General features: G+C 50.4%; 1 protein-coding gene and 1 long non-coding RNA gene across 2 annotated transcripts in view; both read right to left on the bottom strand.

Annotated features, from left to right (window-relative positions):
• The window catches only part of COL5A1 (collagen type V alpha 1 chain), a 127,152-nt gene extending 125,342 nt beyond the window's left edge, over positions 1–1,810 (bottom strand). The window contains exon 1 of the mRNA XM_021413741.1: positions 1,616–1,810. Coding sequence (XP_021269416.1) covers positions 1,616–1,715 — 100 coding nt within the window. The 5' untranslated portion in view covers positions 1,716–1,810. The remainder of the gene's footprint in view (positions 1–1,615) is intronic.
• Positions 4,704–18,616, bottom strand: LOC110406952. Its single transcript, XR_002443655.1, has 5 exons — positions 18,273–18,616; positions 10,605–10,663; positions 10,474–10,493; positions 9,110–10,331; positions 4,704–8,367 (listed from the first exon to the last, which is right to left on the bottom strand). It is a non-coding gene; the product is annotated as an uncharacterized LOC110406952 (long non-coding RNA).

The following is a 19,307-nucleotide window of genomic DNA, read 5'->3' as shown; positions in this document are numbered from 1 at the left end:
ACCTGGTGGCTCTGAGGGCGCTGCAATGAAGCTGGCTGCAGGGCAGACCCTGGCAGGCTGTATGCTGAAAGATGCTCATCAAGGGCTGACACACGAGTACGGCCGCAGACAAAAGGAAAAATAAAAGAATAAAACGTTGCGGTCTTTCCTCTGAAGCAGCTGCGGTTGGTGGTGGCTCGGTTCTCAGCTCACACAAAGTCGGAGGGAGCCGGCCGCACAAAAAGGAACCAGGAGGAGCCGGCATCGCCCCAGCGCTCTGCTGCTTGGAGGACGCTGGCCCAGCACTCCGACACTTCTGCACTGTGTCAAGCTCCAGTGGTAGCTCCGTTTGCTTCTCCCGGCAGTGATGTTCCAAAAGCATTTCCCCCCCCCCCCCCGACCAGCAATTCATTTCCCGTCCCGCTCCGATCTGCGAGCAAACCGGCAACGAAAGCGCTCCTAGACGCCGCTTTTCCTAAAGGCCACTTCAGATACACAGAAATTAGTTAACGGCAAACACGCTGCTCCAATACAGAAACCCCAGAACGCTTGTGCTGGGGCCACATCAAACCACCCCGCCAAGCACCACTGCTGGGCACGGCAGGAAAGATGCCAGCACCGGGGAACGGAGCACCGACACCGAACCCCGGGCAGCACTGCTCGACGGGGCATTGCTTTGTTTCAGGTCACCCCACCAAACTCCATCTCCAGCTTCTCAGAGCTTGAAAACGAGCTCTGCCAGCGAGCTGCTCCTCAGCCTTTCCTTCGCAACGCGACTTTGAAGGGATCCCGGAGCGCCAACACCTCCAAGCATCTGCTAAAATCCCAGCGAACACCCCCTGAAAACTTTCGCAGCGTTCCCGCAAAGCATCCAGGCAGCCCGCTCGGGCATTTCGCGTTCACCCCGGGGAAAGGGAGAGACATTTGGAAAGCAGAGCTCTCAAAATGCACTCTCGCAAACCGAAGCGTCCGCTTGGCGAACCCGAGCGCTCGGTCCGGCTCCTGCAGGGCCATCGAATGACACCGGGGGGGGTTTCTCGCCGCTCCACATCGGCTGCTTCAACCCGCGCTCCCTCTCGCCCCGCTCGGGAGTCATCGTTTTAGGGGGAAACCCCACAAATTGGGGCTGGGAGGGGGGGGAGAGGGCAGAGAACGAGCCCTGAGGAACCGAGCAGGGAAGTCTGCAGCTTTCGTGCATGAGATCTGAGCGGAGGGGAGAGCAGATCGCTGCTGGACAAAAGTTTCTTCCCCACAGGGCTCTAGGAGAGGAGGCTCCCAGCCGATTAAACGCAGCTTTACCCACAGCCACGGAAAGAAGCGCAGCACTCACGAACGCGTCTCGACTTTTGGCTCCACAAAAAAAAAAAAAAAAAAAGAAAGAAAAAGCAGCGCAGCAACAGGCAGATCCTCTTTAAGACTGTTTTAACTTTTTCCCCCCCTTTCGCGGGCCTCCTGACAAACGGCACTCGGACCCGAGCAGCTAAAGGCTGTCGGGTTGGGGTTTTTAGGGTTTTTTTTTTGTGTGTGTGTTTTCTTCTTTTTGAGCACGGGCACACCGCGTCCCCCCGCTCCGGGTCACCGCTGCCGCTCATAGGGGGGAAATGGGGGGGGGGGTCCCGGGGGTCTTGCCGCTTACCTGCCCGGCCCAGGGCCGCGGCGCCCAGCAGCACCAACGCGGCGTGCACCGGCCAGCTCCGTATCCAACTGCGCTTTTTCCATCGCGTGTGCGTATCCATGGTCCACAAAAAAACGGGGCACCCACTCGGGACAATTTGAGGGGAAGCAAACAAATTTTAAAAAGGCAAAAAAAAAAAAAAAAAAAAGCAGCGAAGAAAAGTCGCTCGGGTTTCTTCTCTCTCTTTCTTTCTCTCTCTCTCTCTCTCCCCCCCCGCCACCCACCCCCCGAGAGCAGCCGCTTTATAAAGCCATGGGACGGCCACACAACTGTCGGGGGCTCCGCCGCGCTCCGCTCCGCCGCGCTGCCCCCCGGGCCCTGCCTGCTCCTGCAGCGAAAACTTTCTTTCTCTCTCCCCCCCTCCCTCCTTCCCTTTTCTTCTTTTAAACCCAAGGCGAGACTTTGTCAATCTCGGAGCCGAGCAGCAAATCAGGGCCGGGCGGAGCGGCCCCCGGCCCGGCCCCCCCGCCCGCCCCCGGCGCCCGGCCCGGCGGCAAGTTTGAACGCGGCCGGGCTGCCCCGGCCCACAACGACCCCCCCCTTCCCTTCCCATGGCAGCTGGCACGGGCTGGAGCGGTCCTGGTTGCCCCCACACCCCCCACCAGGCCCTTGCGGGGGGCTCGGAAGGGGACACGGTGGCAAAATGCGAGGATTCAGCGAATGTAATAAAATAAAATGGAGCGGTCGCTGCAAAGGAGGGCAGGGAAGCAGCTGCACGCTGTCAGCTTGCCACAGGGCCCAGCCCGGGTTCTGCTCCTGTTGCTCTTCCTCTCTCTGAGCCTCAGAGCGCTGCAAACGGCACAAACACCAGCTCCAAACCATGGCACTCGCTCCGGCACAGCACAGCACAGCACAGCACAGCACAGCACAGCAGCCGTTCTGAGCCTCCCTGCACCGCATCCTTCCCCCGAGTTGTCCCAGGGTCCTGGCAGAGGATGGACCTTGCACTGCATGGCGAGGTGGCACGATGCCGCAGAGCCCCCAAACCACATGAACCAGACAGGATAAAACAACCAAACAGCCTTCTCTTTTAACTAAAAGGCTCTGAAGACACTTGCTAGCATCAATATCTTGCTGTCAGCGCCATTCATGCACCCAGGTGAGAGGTCCCTGTTCTTGCAGCTTCAGTGGCTGGGGTCATACTCGATTCCAAAGAGCAGTAATTTCACTGACAGACTCATGCCCTCAGCCACACCAAAGCTTTCCAGCCCTCCCCAGTCCTTGCAGAGCAGCATCTTGAGGGCCTTCAATGCTTTCAGGGGATAAATCACTGCTGTCACCCAGACTCCTGCACTGTCTTTGCGTTTGGTCATTCAGCACTGCACAGACCTGGCCATTGCTGCTTTTCATGCATAAGGAGGGAACAACACATGGTTTAAGGGCCACCCATCCCGTTCCTGCTTTAGAACATCTGTTGGAAGAGGTACAACAGGGGGCTTATGCAGAGCTCCAGCTCCTTGCCCAGCATCAATCCTTGACCTGCTGGAATGGAAGATTCTTGGAGAGGCAGCTGACATCAACCGGCACATCAACACCCATGGAGCACAGGAGGCCACATCCCACCAGATCTGCAGAAGGGAGATCTTGCTCAGGGAGCAAGAGGAAAGCGGGTGTTGCCAGTGCATTCAGCTAGTAGCCTCAGGAAATCATTTAGTGGTTCAGTGGAAAAGAGGTATAGGAAGTACTTCCCTTCACCTCAACCTGGTGAATGCCTTCGCCCTCCCAGCAGCCTCGCTGCAAAACTGGGGAGGCTGCAGCATGAGCTGCAACGTGAGGAGATTCCCTGCTGAAAGCCTTTCACCAGGGAGGTGAGAGGCACGTGGGCTGCCCCACGCCGGGAGCTGGGAGGCACACACAGTGCCAGTGCCACTCCCGGGCACGTCTCAGATGAAAGCCTCTTCCAGCATACCCACCTTTCATGAGTAACCAGATGGCTGGAGGCTGGCGAGACAAATGAAGTTGTGCTCTATATCTGGGAGGAGCCTGGAGGCACGTTCTTTCAGCACAAATAACACCTGTGCATCCCTGCAAACGCCGGCGCAGAGCACCCGCTGGGTGCAGCCCAGCCACGGCAGTGCCCATCACCACTGCACGTCCTGCTCCCAGGAACAGCTTCCCACGGGCTCACAGGTGCCTCTGGTATGGGACAGAGAGAGATACTGACTCTCCTCATCAGCCACATAAAGAGAAATCATTTCAGGCACATGAATACAGACCTAGGGCAGCTGCGAGGACAGCAAATCCTGCCGGTTGCAGAGACCTGCCTTGCCAGTAACCCTTCTTGCTGTGATAGTAAAACAAAGCAATAACTCAATCTGCAATCTTCCCGTGGATGTTTCATCCCCTGCTCAGAGGCCCAGGAACCTCACAGGGCACCAGCGTCTGATTTCAGCCTCCGTTATGCAAATGCCAGCACCCCTCGTCTTCCCGCTCCAGATGTTGCTGGCATTTTGGATTGCACAAACAGCTCATTGTTTGGGAATGAGACCCTTTTTGTCTTCTCCAGATGCAAGTGAAAACCCCACTAACACCTGAACACTAGCCGAAGTGTTGAAATCCCCTGCCCTTTCAGAGGCATACAGCAAGAGGAAGGATTTCTGGTACATTGAAAGCACTGCAGACAAGGAAATCAAGGCCGGTCAGAGCAGTGCAATCCTCACTTACAACCATGCTCCAAATACTCCCAAAGCCCTACTCCAAAAACAAGCCAGAATACCCAAACCTCAACCCTCATCAGATGTAAAGCCACTTTGCTTTACACAGCAGCTGAGAACACGGCCCAGGGAGTTTTGCTGAACAGTACAAGTCTGAGTTTCCAGTTGCTTTCCAGGTGATTTAGAAGCTTGCACAGACCTGTTTGCCCCTCCTCAACAATAGCAGAGCAATACGGCATTAAGCTTGTAACAGCAAACTGGAAAATTCCAGCATTCACATGCCAAGTTTAAAGAGCCAGCCCCTGCCTCGGAGCTGGCTGGGTCTTCTGTCTGGCACTGCAAGCTCCCTGCAGCTTTACACGAGGTGGTTCACACCAACTCAGTCCCTCCAGCAGGGTAACATCCCAATAGCCAACACCGACTGCAGCAGTTGTGGATGGCCAAATATCTCCAGGGAATGGCAGCTCTTCATAACCATATTTTTTACGATTAAATGCATCTTGAGCTCAGCTAACTGTTGGTTATTGAATGGAGATGTTGGTGAGCTTTCCACACCATGGGGACACGTAGGTAAAACAAATTGCTCATCATTTATGTGCCATGAAAGCAGTCAGACACGTGCACTCCACCAAAACAGTCTATGATTCAAAAGTAAATATTGGGATAATCAGCAAAACTCCAGGTTGCACTGATAATAAGTTAAATCCTATGACCACCTGCCAAGAACAGGCTGAGAATGAAACTCTTAGAGCTGCTTGAGCTGTTGCATGAGTAACCAGGAAAGGCAAACGCTATCAGGAATTATTCCAAATACTATTCAAGGGCAGCACACGGTCTGTAAAAAGAATTCCCCTCCTTCCTCTCCAATCAGATAACGTACCTGTACTCTTTGTAAGGATGTAAGGCTGTTGCATCCATCCCCAACTCAACCTGTACCAAGTGCATGATGCTGAAGTCACAATACCAACCTGCAACCTCCCACCTCTCAGCTTGGATTTCTGGGACAGGTACCCCCCCCAGATGCAAAACACTCCGTTAGAAATACTCCCTGCACTTCAGATTTTTCTCTCATGGAAAGAGAAGTTGCAAAACAAGACTAAAATTAGCACCACTCCAGCATTAAACACCTGCATTGGCTTTGCAAGGCTGGGAGCCGGGCGGCCCGTTCTTCCAGGCTTCAGCCATTCTGTTGGAAATTCAGATCTGACTTTTGCCATGAGGTGGCACCAGGACAAACCCCATCAGGGGAGCGAGCAGCCAGCACAAGGTGGGGCTTGTTTTTTTGCACGCTTCAATGTTTCATAGTCAAAGAGGCTTGTTTAATAGAGGAAATAGCATTATGAAGCGAGCAGACTTTCCACTCCTCCTCTTTTTCCAGCGTTGTTGCCTTCTCCTCAGTTCGGTGCGAACAACTCCAAGCCTTGTGTTTGAGCAGAATTGATATTAAGCACAGGGACAGAAATCACACCACGGTGCCTGCAAAGGATGAACTCAGCTCACCTTCCATCGAGCTCCTCTCCGCATCTAGTGTCATCCTGAGAGATCGGCAGGAGAGCTGCTCTTCCCTCTCCTTATCCCTGCCTTTCATTTCCTCACTGTGATCTGTGGCCAGTGCCCCAGGCTAACCCCTATATCATCTGTCTAGACTTCAGGCAGATAACCCTTGATGCTGCAGAAAGCTTTACGTTAAGGCCCAAGGACCCGTAACTTACCCTATGATCTTCACAAGGGTCAAAAAAATGGAGGTATTCCTAAGTCCCTCAAACTCTGCGTGACCCTAACACGGGCTTTGCTGAGTACAGGCTACAAAACTCAGTTTTGAGCTCTAGTTTGTCCATCGTAATCATGTCTGAAGATGAGAGGTGAGCCCTTAGCCGCAAGGCTTGCGTACAGGTCCTCAATTCCCCACTGGCTCCCAGGGCCAGCCTTGCGTGCCATGAGAAATATTTCCATCTAGACCACTGCGGAGTTTATTTTCAAGTGCCTCCACAAGAAAGGCTTTCAGCATTTTCCCCAGGGATGAAAGGGGATGGACAGGACACAAACGAGCAGATGACAGCTTGCAGCCCATGCCTCTCTGCTTTTTGCACGTTAACAGTGGTCACTAGGACATACTTTTCCCCAGTAATTGCTTCTCATTGCTATTCCAGGAATGCTGATGAGCAGCTTTGCTGGGGTAGCTCATTTTCCAGAAATGAGGTGTCCCACCTCCCTGCTATCTTACATTCCCCAAAATGTAACTGTGATCGCATCCACCAATCTTTCCTATTACCAGCCTCTTCGAGTGTTCATCACGCTGGTTTTACCAAGTATTCCATGCACAGTTATCTGCTATTACTAAAGATCAGCTTCGGTGGCTTCTAAGTATAAGCAAGCTTTGTGTCATACCAAGAAGAAGCCTGCATTTCATTTTCCCCTACCACAATTAGCTAATTACATTCTTCAAGATGCCCTCTTGCTTAATCAGAGACGAGCTGGAATCCTTCCCAGGAGCGTCCCAAACCTGAAACAAATTGCTGGAAATCTTGGCATATCGAGCTGAATAAGAAACTGGAAGTTGTAAATCTTAACCCATAGGATGTGGAATTACTTTTGCAAGTGTGGCAGTCCACACTTACGAGTACCCACTCTGCAGCTGATGGTGCCTTTTCATCTCGGCAGTTCCTGAGCTCTGTGCTGTCAAAAGCTGACATAATTCTTGCAGCCCGTGCCACCTGAGCGTGCTGCTTGTATCTATGGGAGGGTACAGCACCTCACAGGTGGAGTTTGCGGCTCGAATGAGAATGGGATGGAAATTAAGTGTCGTAAAATTCAGTCTAAGGCAGAAGGGAAATGATCTGTACGTTAAGATCTCCTCAGTCATGGAAAGTCAATTAGATTTCCCAAAGGAAGCTGTGAGAAATCCAGTGGCATGAATCACATCAGATTGGTCTGGACTGAACTCTGCGTGGTCGGGAAGGGTCCTGCTCCGCCATCAGTGGGCTGATAGAGACCACAGAGACCTTTTCCACTGCTGGTTTCTGCAGCTCAGTAACCCTGAAAAAATCTGAGTGCATTTCACAAGAATGCCTGGTCGCAGCAGGGCCACAGAGCAGCGTCACTTCTGAATTCCTCTGCTGAGGTCTAGTAACCGACAGAAGCATCCCGGTACAGTTTGGTTGCATCAGGTGATGGTTCTTTCTTTAGACCTCCCCCTGAAATAGAGCAGTTCAGACCCACAGGCTTTCATCCAGACTTGCCCTTCTCCAATATTCCTGTCAATTAACCTTGTAACACAATTTATAGGCAGCTATTTTCGCTTGTAATTTTGCTGCCTTAAAGACACTAAAAATGACACATTCCCTAGATTCCCCTTTGATTTCCTAAGATTACAGGTTCATTCCACTGAGGGCTTCTGGAGTGACAGAGCCCTTAATTTGGTTGTGTCTTTTTTCCCCCCTGGTTGAAGTAGTGGTTTAGAAATGATGAGAATACAAGGATGCTATGCGTACCACCCAGCCATCAAAAAAACAATCCAGACAACGGACCACAGCCACGGCAGTCTAAGTGACTTTCTAAATAGAGAGGGGAAAGAAAACGTCAGGCAAAGCAGTCATTTTTGTGGATGAATCACTCAAGGAACCCTGTCCAGCTGCCGAGTGGTCTCTGACATGACTCATTTTTACTTCTGTCCGTTCAGTGTTTCCAGTAAGCCACCTTCTCAGACGCACCAGCACCTTGCCACGAGTCCCCACGGTGACTTCAGTCCCTCTTCCCACTGATGAGATTTCCAGTTTGGGTAACTCTGGGACAAACCTGACAGCCTCGCTTCTGTTGGATTTCCAGGTTGCAGCATCCGTGTGCCCATTATACTCCTACAGCAGAAACACGATGTCTGTTTGGAGGATGATATGCTCTAAGAGCTGGTGGTTTTTTTTTTCCAGCCATCTGAAATTTCAGGTTGGCTGGCCATTCCTCCTCAGACACCTCTCCATGCAAATCCAAGGCAGTTTGGCCACACATTTTCATCAGCCATGCAGATGAATCCACCAGCACTTCGCATCTCTTTGAAGATCCAATCTAGAAAAAAAAAACCCACACAGAACAGCAGAGCATCAGATTCCTCATTGTTTTCCCTGAGGAATTAAAACTGTTTTCACAAAGCAAAACTACTGTGTCAGGGACAGGTAGCAGACAGACTGTGCTCTGCTGTGCCTTGTACCTGAGCTGCAACTAACCCCTGTATTTCAGAAAAAAAGCTAGCTAGCTACGTGCATGCCTACCATTGGCTCACATTTGCAATTCCCTTCCCACCCTCCTGGGAGATCTCCCACCAGGAGAGCAGAGCACTTGGCAGCTCATAGCACCTGGCTGTGTGGCTCCAACGTCGATGGGTTCCTAACACCTACCTGCCCCAGTGCCTTTTATTTACCTCTCATACAGCCTTTTTAATTCCGGCAAGACTTCCCCGTGGCTTTGTATTCGTAAATCAGGAGGCCAAAGGGGATTGAGTTTCACAGAGGCCATGGGGCTTCGCTGAGTTATGTCTTGTTTGAACTACAGCATCTCGCTTAGCAAACCAAGCAAGCTTCTTGACCTGACTTGTAGTACAGCAAAACGAGTGCAAAAAACTCCCTATTTCGCTTGAAAAGTCAAGTACAACAGCTTTGTCATGTCACTGCTTAGAAAATGGAAGATCTGAGGAGAAATCCTCATCCCAGACATTCTGCTGGGTCCAAGGCTGATTTATGCAAGGGCCCTTTATGCCCTCCTGGCAGCATGAAGATGACAGCATGAAGAGACCTTGAACCGCCATCATTACCTTATTGCTGTTGGAGATGTCGCACTGGGGTCATGCCTGGCCTCAGCAAGCAGCTTCTCTCCCCCTCAGTCCCTAGCTTCAGGAGTAGAACTGCATACTATCTACATCAGATGCCCAGCCAATTTAGATTGACATAGCCCTAAAGGCATTGAAGCTCCACCTTCCTTTAAATGAAGCTGACCACTTAACCACCAAGCATTACAGTGATCTGATTTCCAAATCCCATAGAAAATTCAGTCCTTTTCCGGCACTGCCTTTCTAGGCAGGCTATCTGTGCCCCATACGTGGCTTTCAGGCAGGACTCTGCAAACACTTTGATCCATTCTATGGGCAATGCAAAGCAGCCAGTGACAGAAGTGGGGTACCCATAGCTTAACTCACACAATGTCAAACTAAGATCAGAAACTCCAGGACTATTCACCCTAGACCTGTGCTATGCTAAGCTAGGTATTCATTTTAGGGATATTTTAGTACAGATTCCACTCCTAAGCGTATGTGTATTTAGAAAGACAGAAGAGACTTCAGATGAGGGATTCGATTGACAAAAGGTCACCAGCAAACATGACTAATCCATTATGCTGTTAAACAACTCAACGTGCAGGGGTTAATCAATGCTAGCCCTCGGTCTAATCCCTCTTTCTGCTAAATAACTCACTGAAAACAAACTTTGCCTACTAATGTTCTGGAAAGGAAGATAAATGCATACGAGGCTTGAGAAGGTTCAGTTTTCAGAGCTCTCAGTTGCTATAAAGCCTGAGCAATGTCAGCCTGGCCAGATGTTATTTCCATCCTTGCAGGGATAGGGATTAGTGGAAGGTTGGTGGGCACTGTGCCAGCTTACAAGAGTCAGAGCACCGGGCTCCTGAACCTGGTTAGCAGGGCTGTCCTGCACAGACAAAGCAAGAGTCTCCATTCCCTCCGGGTTTCTGCACATATTCCAGACCCCTATTTATAGCCATGATTTGTGCTTTTACAAGACGGTAATTTCATGCTGCTCATAAATCTTTCCCTGAAAACTGGTATTTGTAGGTCAGCGCGGAGAGGAAGCCAGCAACCAAAATTGCTGAACTTCTGCAGAAACAGTACAACTGGACCACAAACACTGAAATGCAATTAGGAGGAATCAAAGAACCCTGTGTTGTCTCTCAGGTTGGAAGGGGGACGTGTTTGTTCCGTGAGGATCAGTGGCTGCTGCCTGCACATTGAGGATGTTGTTTGGGATCTGGGAAGAGGATGACACCATTTGCTTACCCAGCAGATACAGCTTACTGCTTCAATATGCCAGCCAAGTTTGGACTGGCAGGTCACATCACTGACATCATGTCACAGAAGTGCCCATCTCTTGTTTTCTTTGCATTTCTTACCTCTCTGCAACCACATTTTCCTTCAAAGGAAGACACACACAGATTACTTCTTTACATATTTAAAGACACTGGGAGGAAACAATAACAGAACGGATACGACAACGTTGGAAAGCCCAGATATGGGTGCTAACCTGTCCTTAAGACTCTACGTCCCAGTGGCTCTGGAGCAGCATTGAAGAAGTCCATTCCCCTGAAATAAATGGCCAATGGCTGTGGTCATGCCAAAAGCAGTTATTGCAAGCTGGGATCCCCACAATGCAGAGTCTCATGAACCACACTTCTTTCCCTATTTGTGGTTACAATGCTAATAAATACGGGAAACTGTCCCAGGCATGCCCACCCTTGAATTTATCATTGCATGTTGCATCATTGAAGGAGAGTAGCTTTTATTCCAAGTGCCTTATTTTTACAGGCTTTTTACCATTAGGACAGAGGGGCCCACTTCCCAAAAAAAAAAACAATGAAAACAAACTATTTTCTGAGTTGTACTCAGATGCAAATGCATTCCAACTTCCAAATCACTTCACTTCTCACTGCAACAATTTTGCCTGCCTCTGATTAGCTGTAAGCGACTTGCAGGCTGTTTGCTGCTTGGCTAAGCACCTAAAACACTTGCTGCTATTCTAAGCTAAGTAATTTTTTTTTTTTTGATGTGCCACTGGAAATCACAAAGCTCCCAGAAGAGCTCCTCAGTGTATTTGCTAGCTGCTTCTTTTTCTCTCAGCTCTCCACAAACAACTATCATAGGACACGTCAATTAAAAGGACGTGATTACAAAGCAGCGAGTTAACCCAAGGCTAAAGTTTCAAAAATGTTAGAAGTCTCCTCTTAAAGAGCCTACAGCTGATCTCTGCCTACTGGCACACAAGTAGATAAGTAGAACTACCGAGAGGCAAAGAAATCCTGTTGCCCATGAACAACTTCTTGGCTCCATTGGTTGGGCTGTTGGTTTTTTCTCCATGCAAGAAGGCCCGGATGCTGAGAGCTGATATTTGAAGAAGGACAACCATACCTAGGAAGTCAGGATGGTGTTCTTGCATGCGGACTCCACCATCCCTCCCCACACATCCCAGGCCATGGCAGCAGCAACGCAGCCCCCCACTGCCCACTGCTGGAGGGTCTCTGCTGGGTGGCCCCATGGGCAGAGCAGGGGGCCGGGCTCCCACACTGCAGCTCTGACCCTTGCTGGAGCAGGAGGCAGCAAATGTGGAAAGCAGATGTGAGTGGAGCAAAGGAAGTCAGGTTCGCAGAAAGCAAGGCAAGACCGAGCAGCCAGCAGGAACAGCACCTGTCCCACTAAAGCCACTTGTATGCTTCTAACAAGATGCCTGTGCAGCAGAGACAGGCACATCCACCAACCACTTCTCTCTCACATCCTCTCCTAATCTGTCTTAACCCAGCAGGAAGCAGTCTAGCCTCTCACAGATACCAAGAGACAGCAGCAGGGACAGGGCTGAGGACTTCCAGCAGCAAGATGTGCACAGCTCCTGCCTGCATTGGGAGCTGGCCATGACAGCCTGGGGAAAGCGCCTTCCCCAAGGCAGCAGTTCAGCCAGAAGAAGCCTGAATTCTTTCCCACCCCCTTTGCTGGCTCTTTGGTGGATCAGCCACAGAAGCTCACCAGCAGTCCTGCAAAACCACTCTGAAAGAACCACTCAGAGCTGCATACTTAGAGACCCAGCGCTGCCTCCCTGGCTTGGAGCACAGATTAAACCCCAGCTGCAGAGGATGTATGGAAGATTCCCACAAGTGCTCATCCTGCAGACTGCTTGCTTTGCTATTGGCAAGCTCTGAAACGTGTCAAAATCATTTGTAGAAAGCTCTGAATAACCTCCTGACAATTTTTCACCTCTGATTTTGCACTTTATCTGCACTGGGGCAGGACAAGGGAGAAGGCCAGAAGTGGCTCTTCTCAGGTGCCAAGTGCTCTGGTTTAATTCAGCGCTAGTTCCAGGTGCAGGCAGGTGTCAGTCGTTGGTTCATGTGCAGTGTGAGTCACATCACAGAAAGTTCAGATTTTGGCATTGGAGCTGAACTGTGTCCTAACCCTAGGAACATCACAGATGTGCGAGTGGAGTTTCCTAATCAAGCTGTATGCTGACCTCCTCAGCGCCTGCATTTTTGCATCCCCAAATGAGTAACGGAATACTTCTGGATATCTGTATTTCTCAAGTCTGTAGTTTAACCATGGGCCACTGAGCAAATTGTTCAGACAGGTTGGAAACACGTTTATGGAAATATCAGCCTGGAGTCCACTGAAAATTCATTATCCCCCACACAAATCCCCATGGCTTAAATGCAGACAGACAAGCCCAGCTTACTCTGCCTTCTCCTTGCTATGGAGAAGCTCTCTCGAGAGCTGAGAGGAGGAGAATTTGCCTGCCAGAGCACTATTTGAAAGCAAGAGCAACCTCCTATCCCACCAGTGGTTCACCACTCTCCGTCTGCATCCCATGGTTCATTCTCACCAGCAACACATTCCCCACGTAACATGGCAAGAGATCTGGCTGGTGGCTGTTTTATTTGCTGCTAACTGCAAGCTTTCCTCCCTGGTGCGCTGCAGCAAGTCTGATACGTGACACTTGTTAAAAGCCGCACATGCATCATCCTTATCATCCTTATCTGCTCTTCATTTACTGGAGTCACACAGTCACTGGGGCACAGGAGGAATCTTATCTTGCCATGCACAGTTCAGCCCTCAGAGATGCCGAGCACCTCGGCTCACAGAAGCCATGCATCTTGTCAGCACAGGTATCAACTAATAGCAGAACTGAGATCAGTGTTTGCTCGTCATAAGGCAAAGTGTGGCAGAAGTTCATTCACCTGTGGGTCCTCTCAGAGGCTGAGATTCTAATTCCTGCACAAAACCAAGCCTTGCCCAGCAAGCTTGATGCACACAACAGAGCAGAGACAGCGCTTCTGACAACAGCAGTGGCATCACAGCAAGAAAAGTGAGCGGGGGATCAAGTTAAGGCCATTCTCACAGAACCCCGGGGACAGATGGGCAGAATTTGTCCTGGTTACTCTGAGATGATGCACAATGAATATAAAACAAAGCGTTGAAGAGCAGAGGGCAGCACAGCCAGCGATGAGCAGGAGGGCTCTGGTCACTGTGGTGCTCTCCTCCCAGCAGGGCCCTCCAGCACTGGGTGGGAACATCACGGTTTCTCATGCAGGTACTACAAAAGTTACACAGTAAATCAGCATGTTTTCATCATTGTGCTTAAGCTGAAAGGCAATTACCTGTACAGGGTTATTCATCCCCTTGCTGGGTATGCTATGCTATGGAGTTAACAGTATGAAGTTAAACAGGAGCTCCGTTGTTTCCTGGATGCTGCAATGGCATTGATAGCCCTGGGGATGAGAAGAGCTGCACTCTCCAGCCATCACTCCCATCTCTTTTAAAGCACAGTAATACGAACGGGAGATAATCTACAGGCTTTGTTAGCAAGCAGGCAGCAGAACCCCACCTTTGTGGCTTTTGATACTTCTATGAGCATCCTTTTCCAAACAGCCCTTTCTATGCACAGCATCCCCTGGGGCACTCACCGTTTGTTTCTCCCACTGAAGAAGGGCCATTGCCCTGGTGGTTTTGCCCCTCTTTTCCAGGTGCAGCTGTCCTGGTGACCACAGCCACTTTTGGGGGCCTTACAGGCAAATACTCACAACCATTTCCAGCTCATGTATTGGACAAACCATGAACTCAAACAACTGTAATAGTGGCACACAAAAAAATTGTTGCTGCCACTTACACAAAACTTTCAGCAGGTCCAATTTTCGCCTGGTTACACTGCAGACAGCCTGGACACACTGCAACCAGCACAGAACACCTTGGGCTTTCTCTTTATGTCCAGGGAAGAGTTAAACATGAGGAATTTCAGGCTATTCGATAAGGCTAACTGAAAATAAATCTCTTGCAAGAAGAAGAACAGCACAGTATATCAACTGCCTCCTAAGAGCTGAATTACTTTTGGCTTCGCTGCGTTCATCACTTATTCTGTCCAGAGTTTGAAAACAGTGCAGTTACAGCTGACAATACACACTGCACAGAGAGCTGGGGCCAAGGCAATCCCACTCTGTGGGACACGAGCCATCACCTTCGCCGCTGCCTTCCAGAATTAGCTGAGTGATTTGCATTTCTCATGCATACCGTGGCTTTCTTTTGACGCAAGAAGAGAAAAAAAAAAGGGGGATCTCTGGCCATCCACATCTCACAGCTCAAAGACATCGTAACGAGTCTACCAGACCTTTAATGCACAAGGAGGTATCGGATGGAAATGGCTAGGCCTTGGGGCTGCTGGACAGATCTCACTTTTTCCCCCCTTGTTAGACCCGAGGTGGACACGAGGAACAGCTGGGATGTTGTTTTTAACCAAGAGCAACCAACTTAATGAAATGCGAAATTTATGAGCCGGTCAGCCTTAGGAATAATTGAGTTCAGGGACCCTCTGGGGTCCAGAGACTCTCAGTAATGGAAAATCAGCTGTCCTGCCACAGAATCTATGGGCTGCAGTGAAGGAACTCGCAACATCATTCTGCTGCCCAGGGACTGGTGTACCACGGCTGGCATCCCGACCCAGAAGTGAAATCCCAGTTGTGACCTGGAGCACCAAACTCCCAACGCTTCTACTACAGCACACAGCTGGCTTTGTCATCTCTTCTCTGCTCTTATTTTCTTAACTGCCTCCAGTGAGGCGAGCCTGGAATTTTGTGAATCAGAGCTGCGAGTCCAATTTCGACTCAAAGAATGTAAATGCAGCAGCACGATAGCACGCGGGCAGCAGCACGGGGCTGGGGATGGGAAGGCCAGAGCCTGTGTTCAGGGCGAGAGGAATGCAGGAAGAGGGAAAACCGTTTCCTTTGTGCTCCTTTCAGTTCAGCAGTTGGTTGGTTTTGCTCATTCTTCACACGGGCAAATAAATTGCAACATTCTGCAGCGGGGAACGGATTTACAATAGGGAAACTCACAGCGCGCTGGGATGGGAGAAGGGGCAGCGCTCCCTCCCCAGTGCCCAGAGCTGAGCCCTCCCCTGTGGCACTGCTCCAGACACCAGTTTTCAGGACAGATAAATATATCCCACGGGTTAGGGCAGCAGAGATCACAGCGCTGCACGATGCTGAGCATACATACGCATCGAGGGCCAGAACCTCCCGAGCGCTCCTCTGCAGCAAAACAGCAAAGCAAAACAATAACTGTAATAAACACTGCAGCCTCCAGAAGGGAGGGATTTAGCCAGCCCCACATAATGGGATGCGTATGGTGCTCGCACTGCTGTCCTCTTCATTTATCCACCGAAACATCAGACAGCAGTACACAAACCTATTGCTATTGCACAGAACCCAGCAGCCTCAGCACAGGGCAGCTCCTGGGATGTTTCCAGCAGCACTAAGCAGCTTGCTGGCTCCTGCTGCTCCTAAACCAGCTTTCATGGCAGCGGTGGCGGCAGCTTCGCTTCCGCGTGCCCAAACGCACAGCAGAACATTTTGCAGGAGCAACCCCCAGGGTTCCAGCAGAAAACCAAGCAAAGCTTTAAGCTGAAATGACAATTTAAGCTAAGGAGATTGTCCCTGCAGCTCCTTGTCCAAACCCGGCTCCCTGAAACCTTGGCCAGCCATCAAGGCAAGCAAAGCAAAAGGGATTACTGAGCATACGCTGGCTCCAGCCCCAGGGCAGGGCCTTCGCTTCCTGGCCTGCTGCTGCAGGTGATGGGGCTGAGACCTTCCCCAGCAGGCTGGGAGCACCCTGGGGCTGGTGGGAGCATTTGGGCAGCCTGTCCCTCCTGCAGGCACTGCCCACAGCCCCAGCTCTCCTCCCCTAATGCGTCTCTGGTCCAAGAGTAGAACTCCCGTGCTTCTGCCATCACAGGAGGAATGAGGTTTTAGTTTTCCCCTTTTCCCTCAATAAGGTTCCCAAAAATCTTGAAGAAATAAATCACATGGTACCTTTGAGAAAGCTTAATACCTGGCATTAATAAGGAGCTGCCAAGGCACTCTTATTTCTGAGACAGAAAACAGCCTTCTCAGAAATCCCAGCGCAGTAAATTAATCCCAGGAGGGAGCAGACTGAGCTTTTGCTACTGTAAATAGACTTTTTCATTATTCTGGAGCATTTTGAGGCCAAAAGACTGTCCCAGCATATTGGAAAGTGTAAGTAACTGTCTCACTTCTCTGCAGAAGAGGAACATTAAACAAGCAGAGCAGGACAGATTGATTAGTTCTTCCATTCAGCTGGCAGGCTCTAAGAGTGACTCTTGTTGCTGCTCTTGCTGAGGAGAGAACTCACCCCCCCCCCCGAGCCCCCACCACAATGGAAAGAGCTGATGCTGAGAGAGCCCAGCTCCGGGTCCTGCTCTCAACAGGGCACGCAGCGAGCACAGGGCTGGTGGCACCAGCATGAGCCCATGTGTTTTCTGCTCTCAGCTACAGGCACCGCCGTCTCCTGGCTAGACACTACGAGGTGACACTTATGCAAGCCCTGATGGAACTAGAGATGGTTTTTTTTCAAAGCCATGCTCACTCTTTTCCCTTTTTTCCTAAGCTAGGAGGTGATGGCACAGATTGTCCCGGCAGGAAATGGCTGGGGGAGATTTAAGCGCTCTCTGCTCCATGGAGTTCTGCACAAAGAGCAGCACAAACATCCCTGCACCTTGACTCTGACATTAATGCATCAGTCTGATCCCTTGTGCAGCAAGAGCACACTTAGGAGACAGCTCGCTGCATTGAGATGAACAGCTTAGTTTCTCTAAAGCACCTTCTGTGCCTCCTCCTTTCTTAAATTACGGTACGGCAAAGCCAAAGGGCTGACAAAAAGCTCACGTAATTCCAGAAAAGAGTAAGGAATTATTTCAGCATGAAATCAGAGTAGGAAGCTAAGCAAGTTCTGTAACAGTTAATGATGATTTACTGTGAAGCTGCTCCATAGGAAAGTATGAGTTCAGGAGCCACAGGACTACAGCAACCCATAAAACAAAGACAGCACACTCCAGGAGTGTGGCTGAAGCTGGGTAAGGGGAGCTGTGTGAGGCTGCAGGCTCAGCTGCTCTGGCAGCACAGGGCAGCACCCCTGGTGCCTGATGAGCAACAGCTGCACCCGATTTAAGAGCTCCAATCCCACCTATTTAGCAATGCTGCGGAAAGGGCTTTTTAACCGCATATTTTCCACCAGCTCCAGTCTCCCCCACACCACTTCCCAATTAAATTCCCCAGGCTTTTAGCACCATTTTCAAGGGCCTGTTTGGCAAATGATGGCGGACAGACTGCAGCAGCGTCACCCTATTCCCTTTCACTGCTCTCTTACACTTCAGCACACAGTGGTGCCAACCCACCACCAGCTCTGGTTCCCAGCAGGCACCCAGCCACTGCCCCAGAGCCCATTTGGGACTGAAGGCACTGCCCAGAGGTCAGAAACCCCCTGCAAAAAATTAGTTTGGACCAAGCATTTCTGCCTTGGTATAACCCAGTGCAAACACCATCAGTGAGCGTCAGCACACATTTACAGAGAGCATCAACTAAGCAGAGTTTCTCACCTGCATATAAGCAGAAGCACATGGAAACACCCAGCAACAACTTGCAGGGAAACCTGCAGCTCCCAGAGCTCAGCTTCGAGGGGAAGCTGGCAATCATTGGTAATAGCCAGGACCAACTCATCATGAACTAGGGACCCAAGACAGCAGAGAAGAAAGCAAACCAACCCTCCCAGCGTCTGAGCACCAGAACAACATCCCAGTGCTGTGGGCATCCCAACCCTCCTCCTGGATAATTCAGAATCGTGCATATTAACTGTTCATACAGACATTTACCATCAGTGGCACTGCAAGGGGATGCTGGCTCATGCTGTCCTGGAACTTGAGGAACTTCTCAGCTTCAAACACTGCATAGCGTTAGCAATACTAAGCCATCCTCCACGTGTAGTTAGAAACCATGAATTTGGATTATCTTTAATTAAGGTTGAAGAAGACATGGAGCCCCCACTCCCCACAACGCTACTCAGCAGTCACATCACAAATTACTCTAATAGTTTAGGCTGAAAACCCTCTCCTTTCCTCATGTACATCCCCACAGCTCCTCAGGAGCTCAGCCTGTACCTAAGCAACCTGTACCAGCTTCCAGACTCAGGCTTCAAAGGAGCTTCTATCCCAGCAGGTTCCCATGCAGACAACATTATAAGCACAGATGATGTATATATACACTGATTTTGCCACCTGCAGCCAATGGGAATGTTCCCCTTGACACAGGTATCAACATTTTCCCATCAGCTTCAGTGGGAAGCACACATAGCCCCATGGTTTCCCTTCCCAGGGATCCCAGCCAGCTGTCAGTTGGTTTCAATTTGAGCGGGCTCACACCCCTCGGCTTCAAAGTGGCTTTGAAACTCAGGTTCAAGTGAATCAAACCAAGCTGGGAGCGATAAATACCACAAACCAAGAGATTTTGCCTTGCGATCTGTAGCGAGGAGGACATGAAGCCCACTCATTAGAAAGTTCATTAATATGTTTGTAAAGCTGCTTCTCATCTGTAGGAGGGCTGTCCTCTAATCAAGCCCCATGTGAGCAGAAGTTTCCAGCTAACGACTGTTAGTTTGCATCCCCCCCCCCCCCCCCCCAGCAAGGCCAGGGAGCCACTGCTTCCCAAAAACTGGGGTTGCCCAAGGAGCACCCTCACCCCATGAGTTACAAGGTGGCAGAAGGGAGAGCCCTTTAGTTCCGTATTTTTCATCCTATGTAAAATAACACAGCCGTCTGTTATCAGGGGTCCACAGTGAAAGAAATGCATGGCTGCAACAGAATAAGGGCACTGAAATGAATGCCCCTCCGTCGTGCCAGGGTGACACGCAG

This window comes from Numida meleagris, chromosome 16, assembly GCF_002078875.1.
Source record: "Numida meleagris isolate 19003 breed g44 Domestic line chromosome 16, NumMel1.0, whole genome shotgun sequence".
Taxonomy (NCBI): domain Eukaryota; kingdom Metazoa; phylum Chordata; class Aves; order Galliformes; family Numididae; genus Numida; species Numida meleagris.
This window is presented reverse-complemented; position numbering and strand designations above follow the sequence as displayed.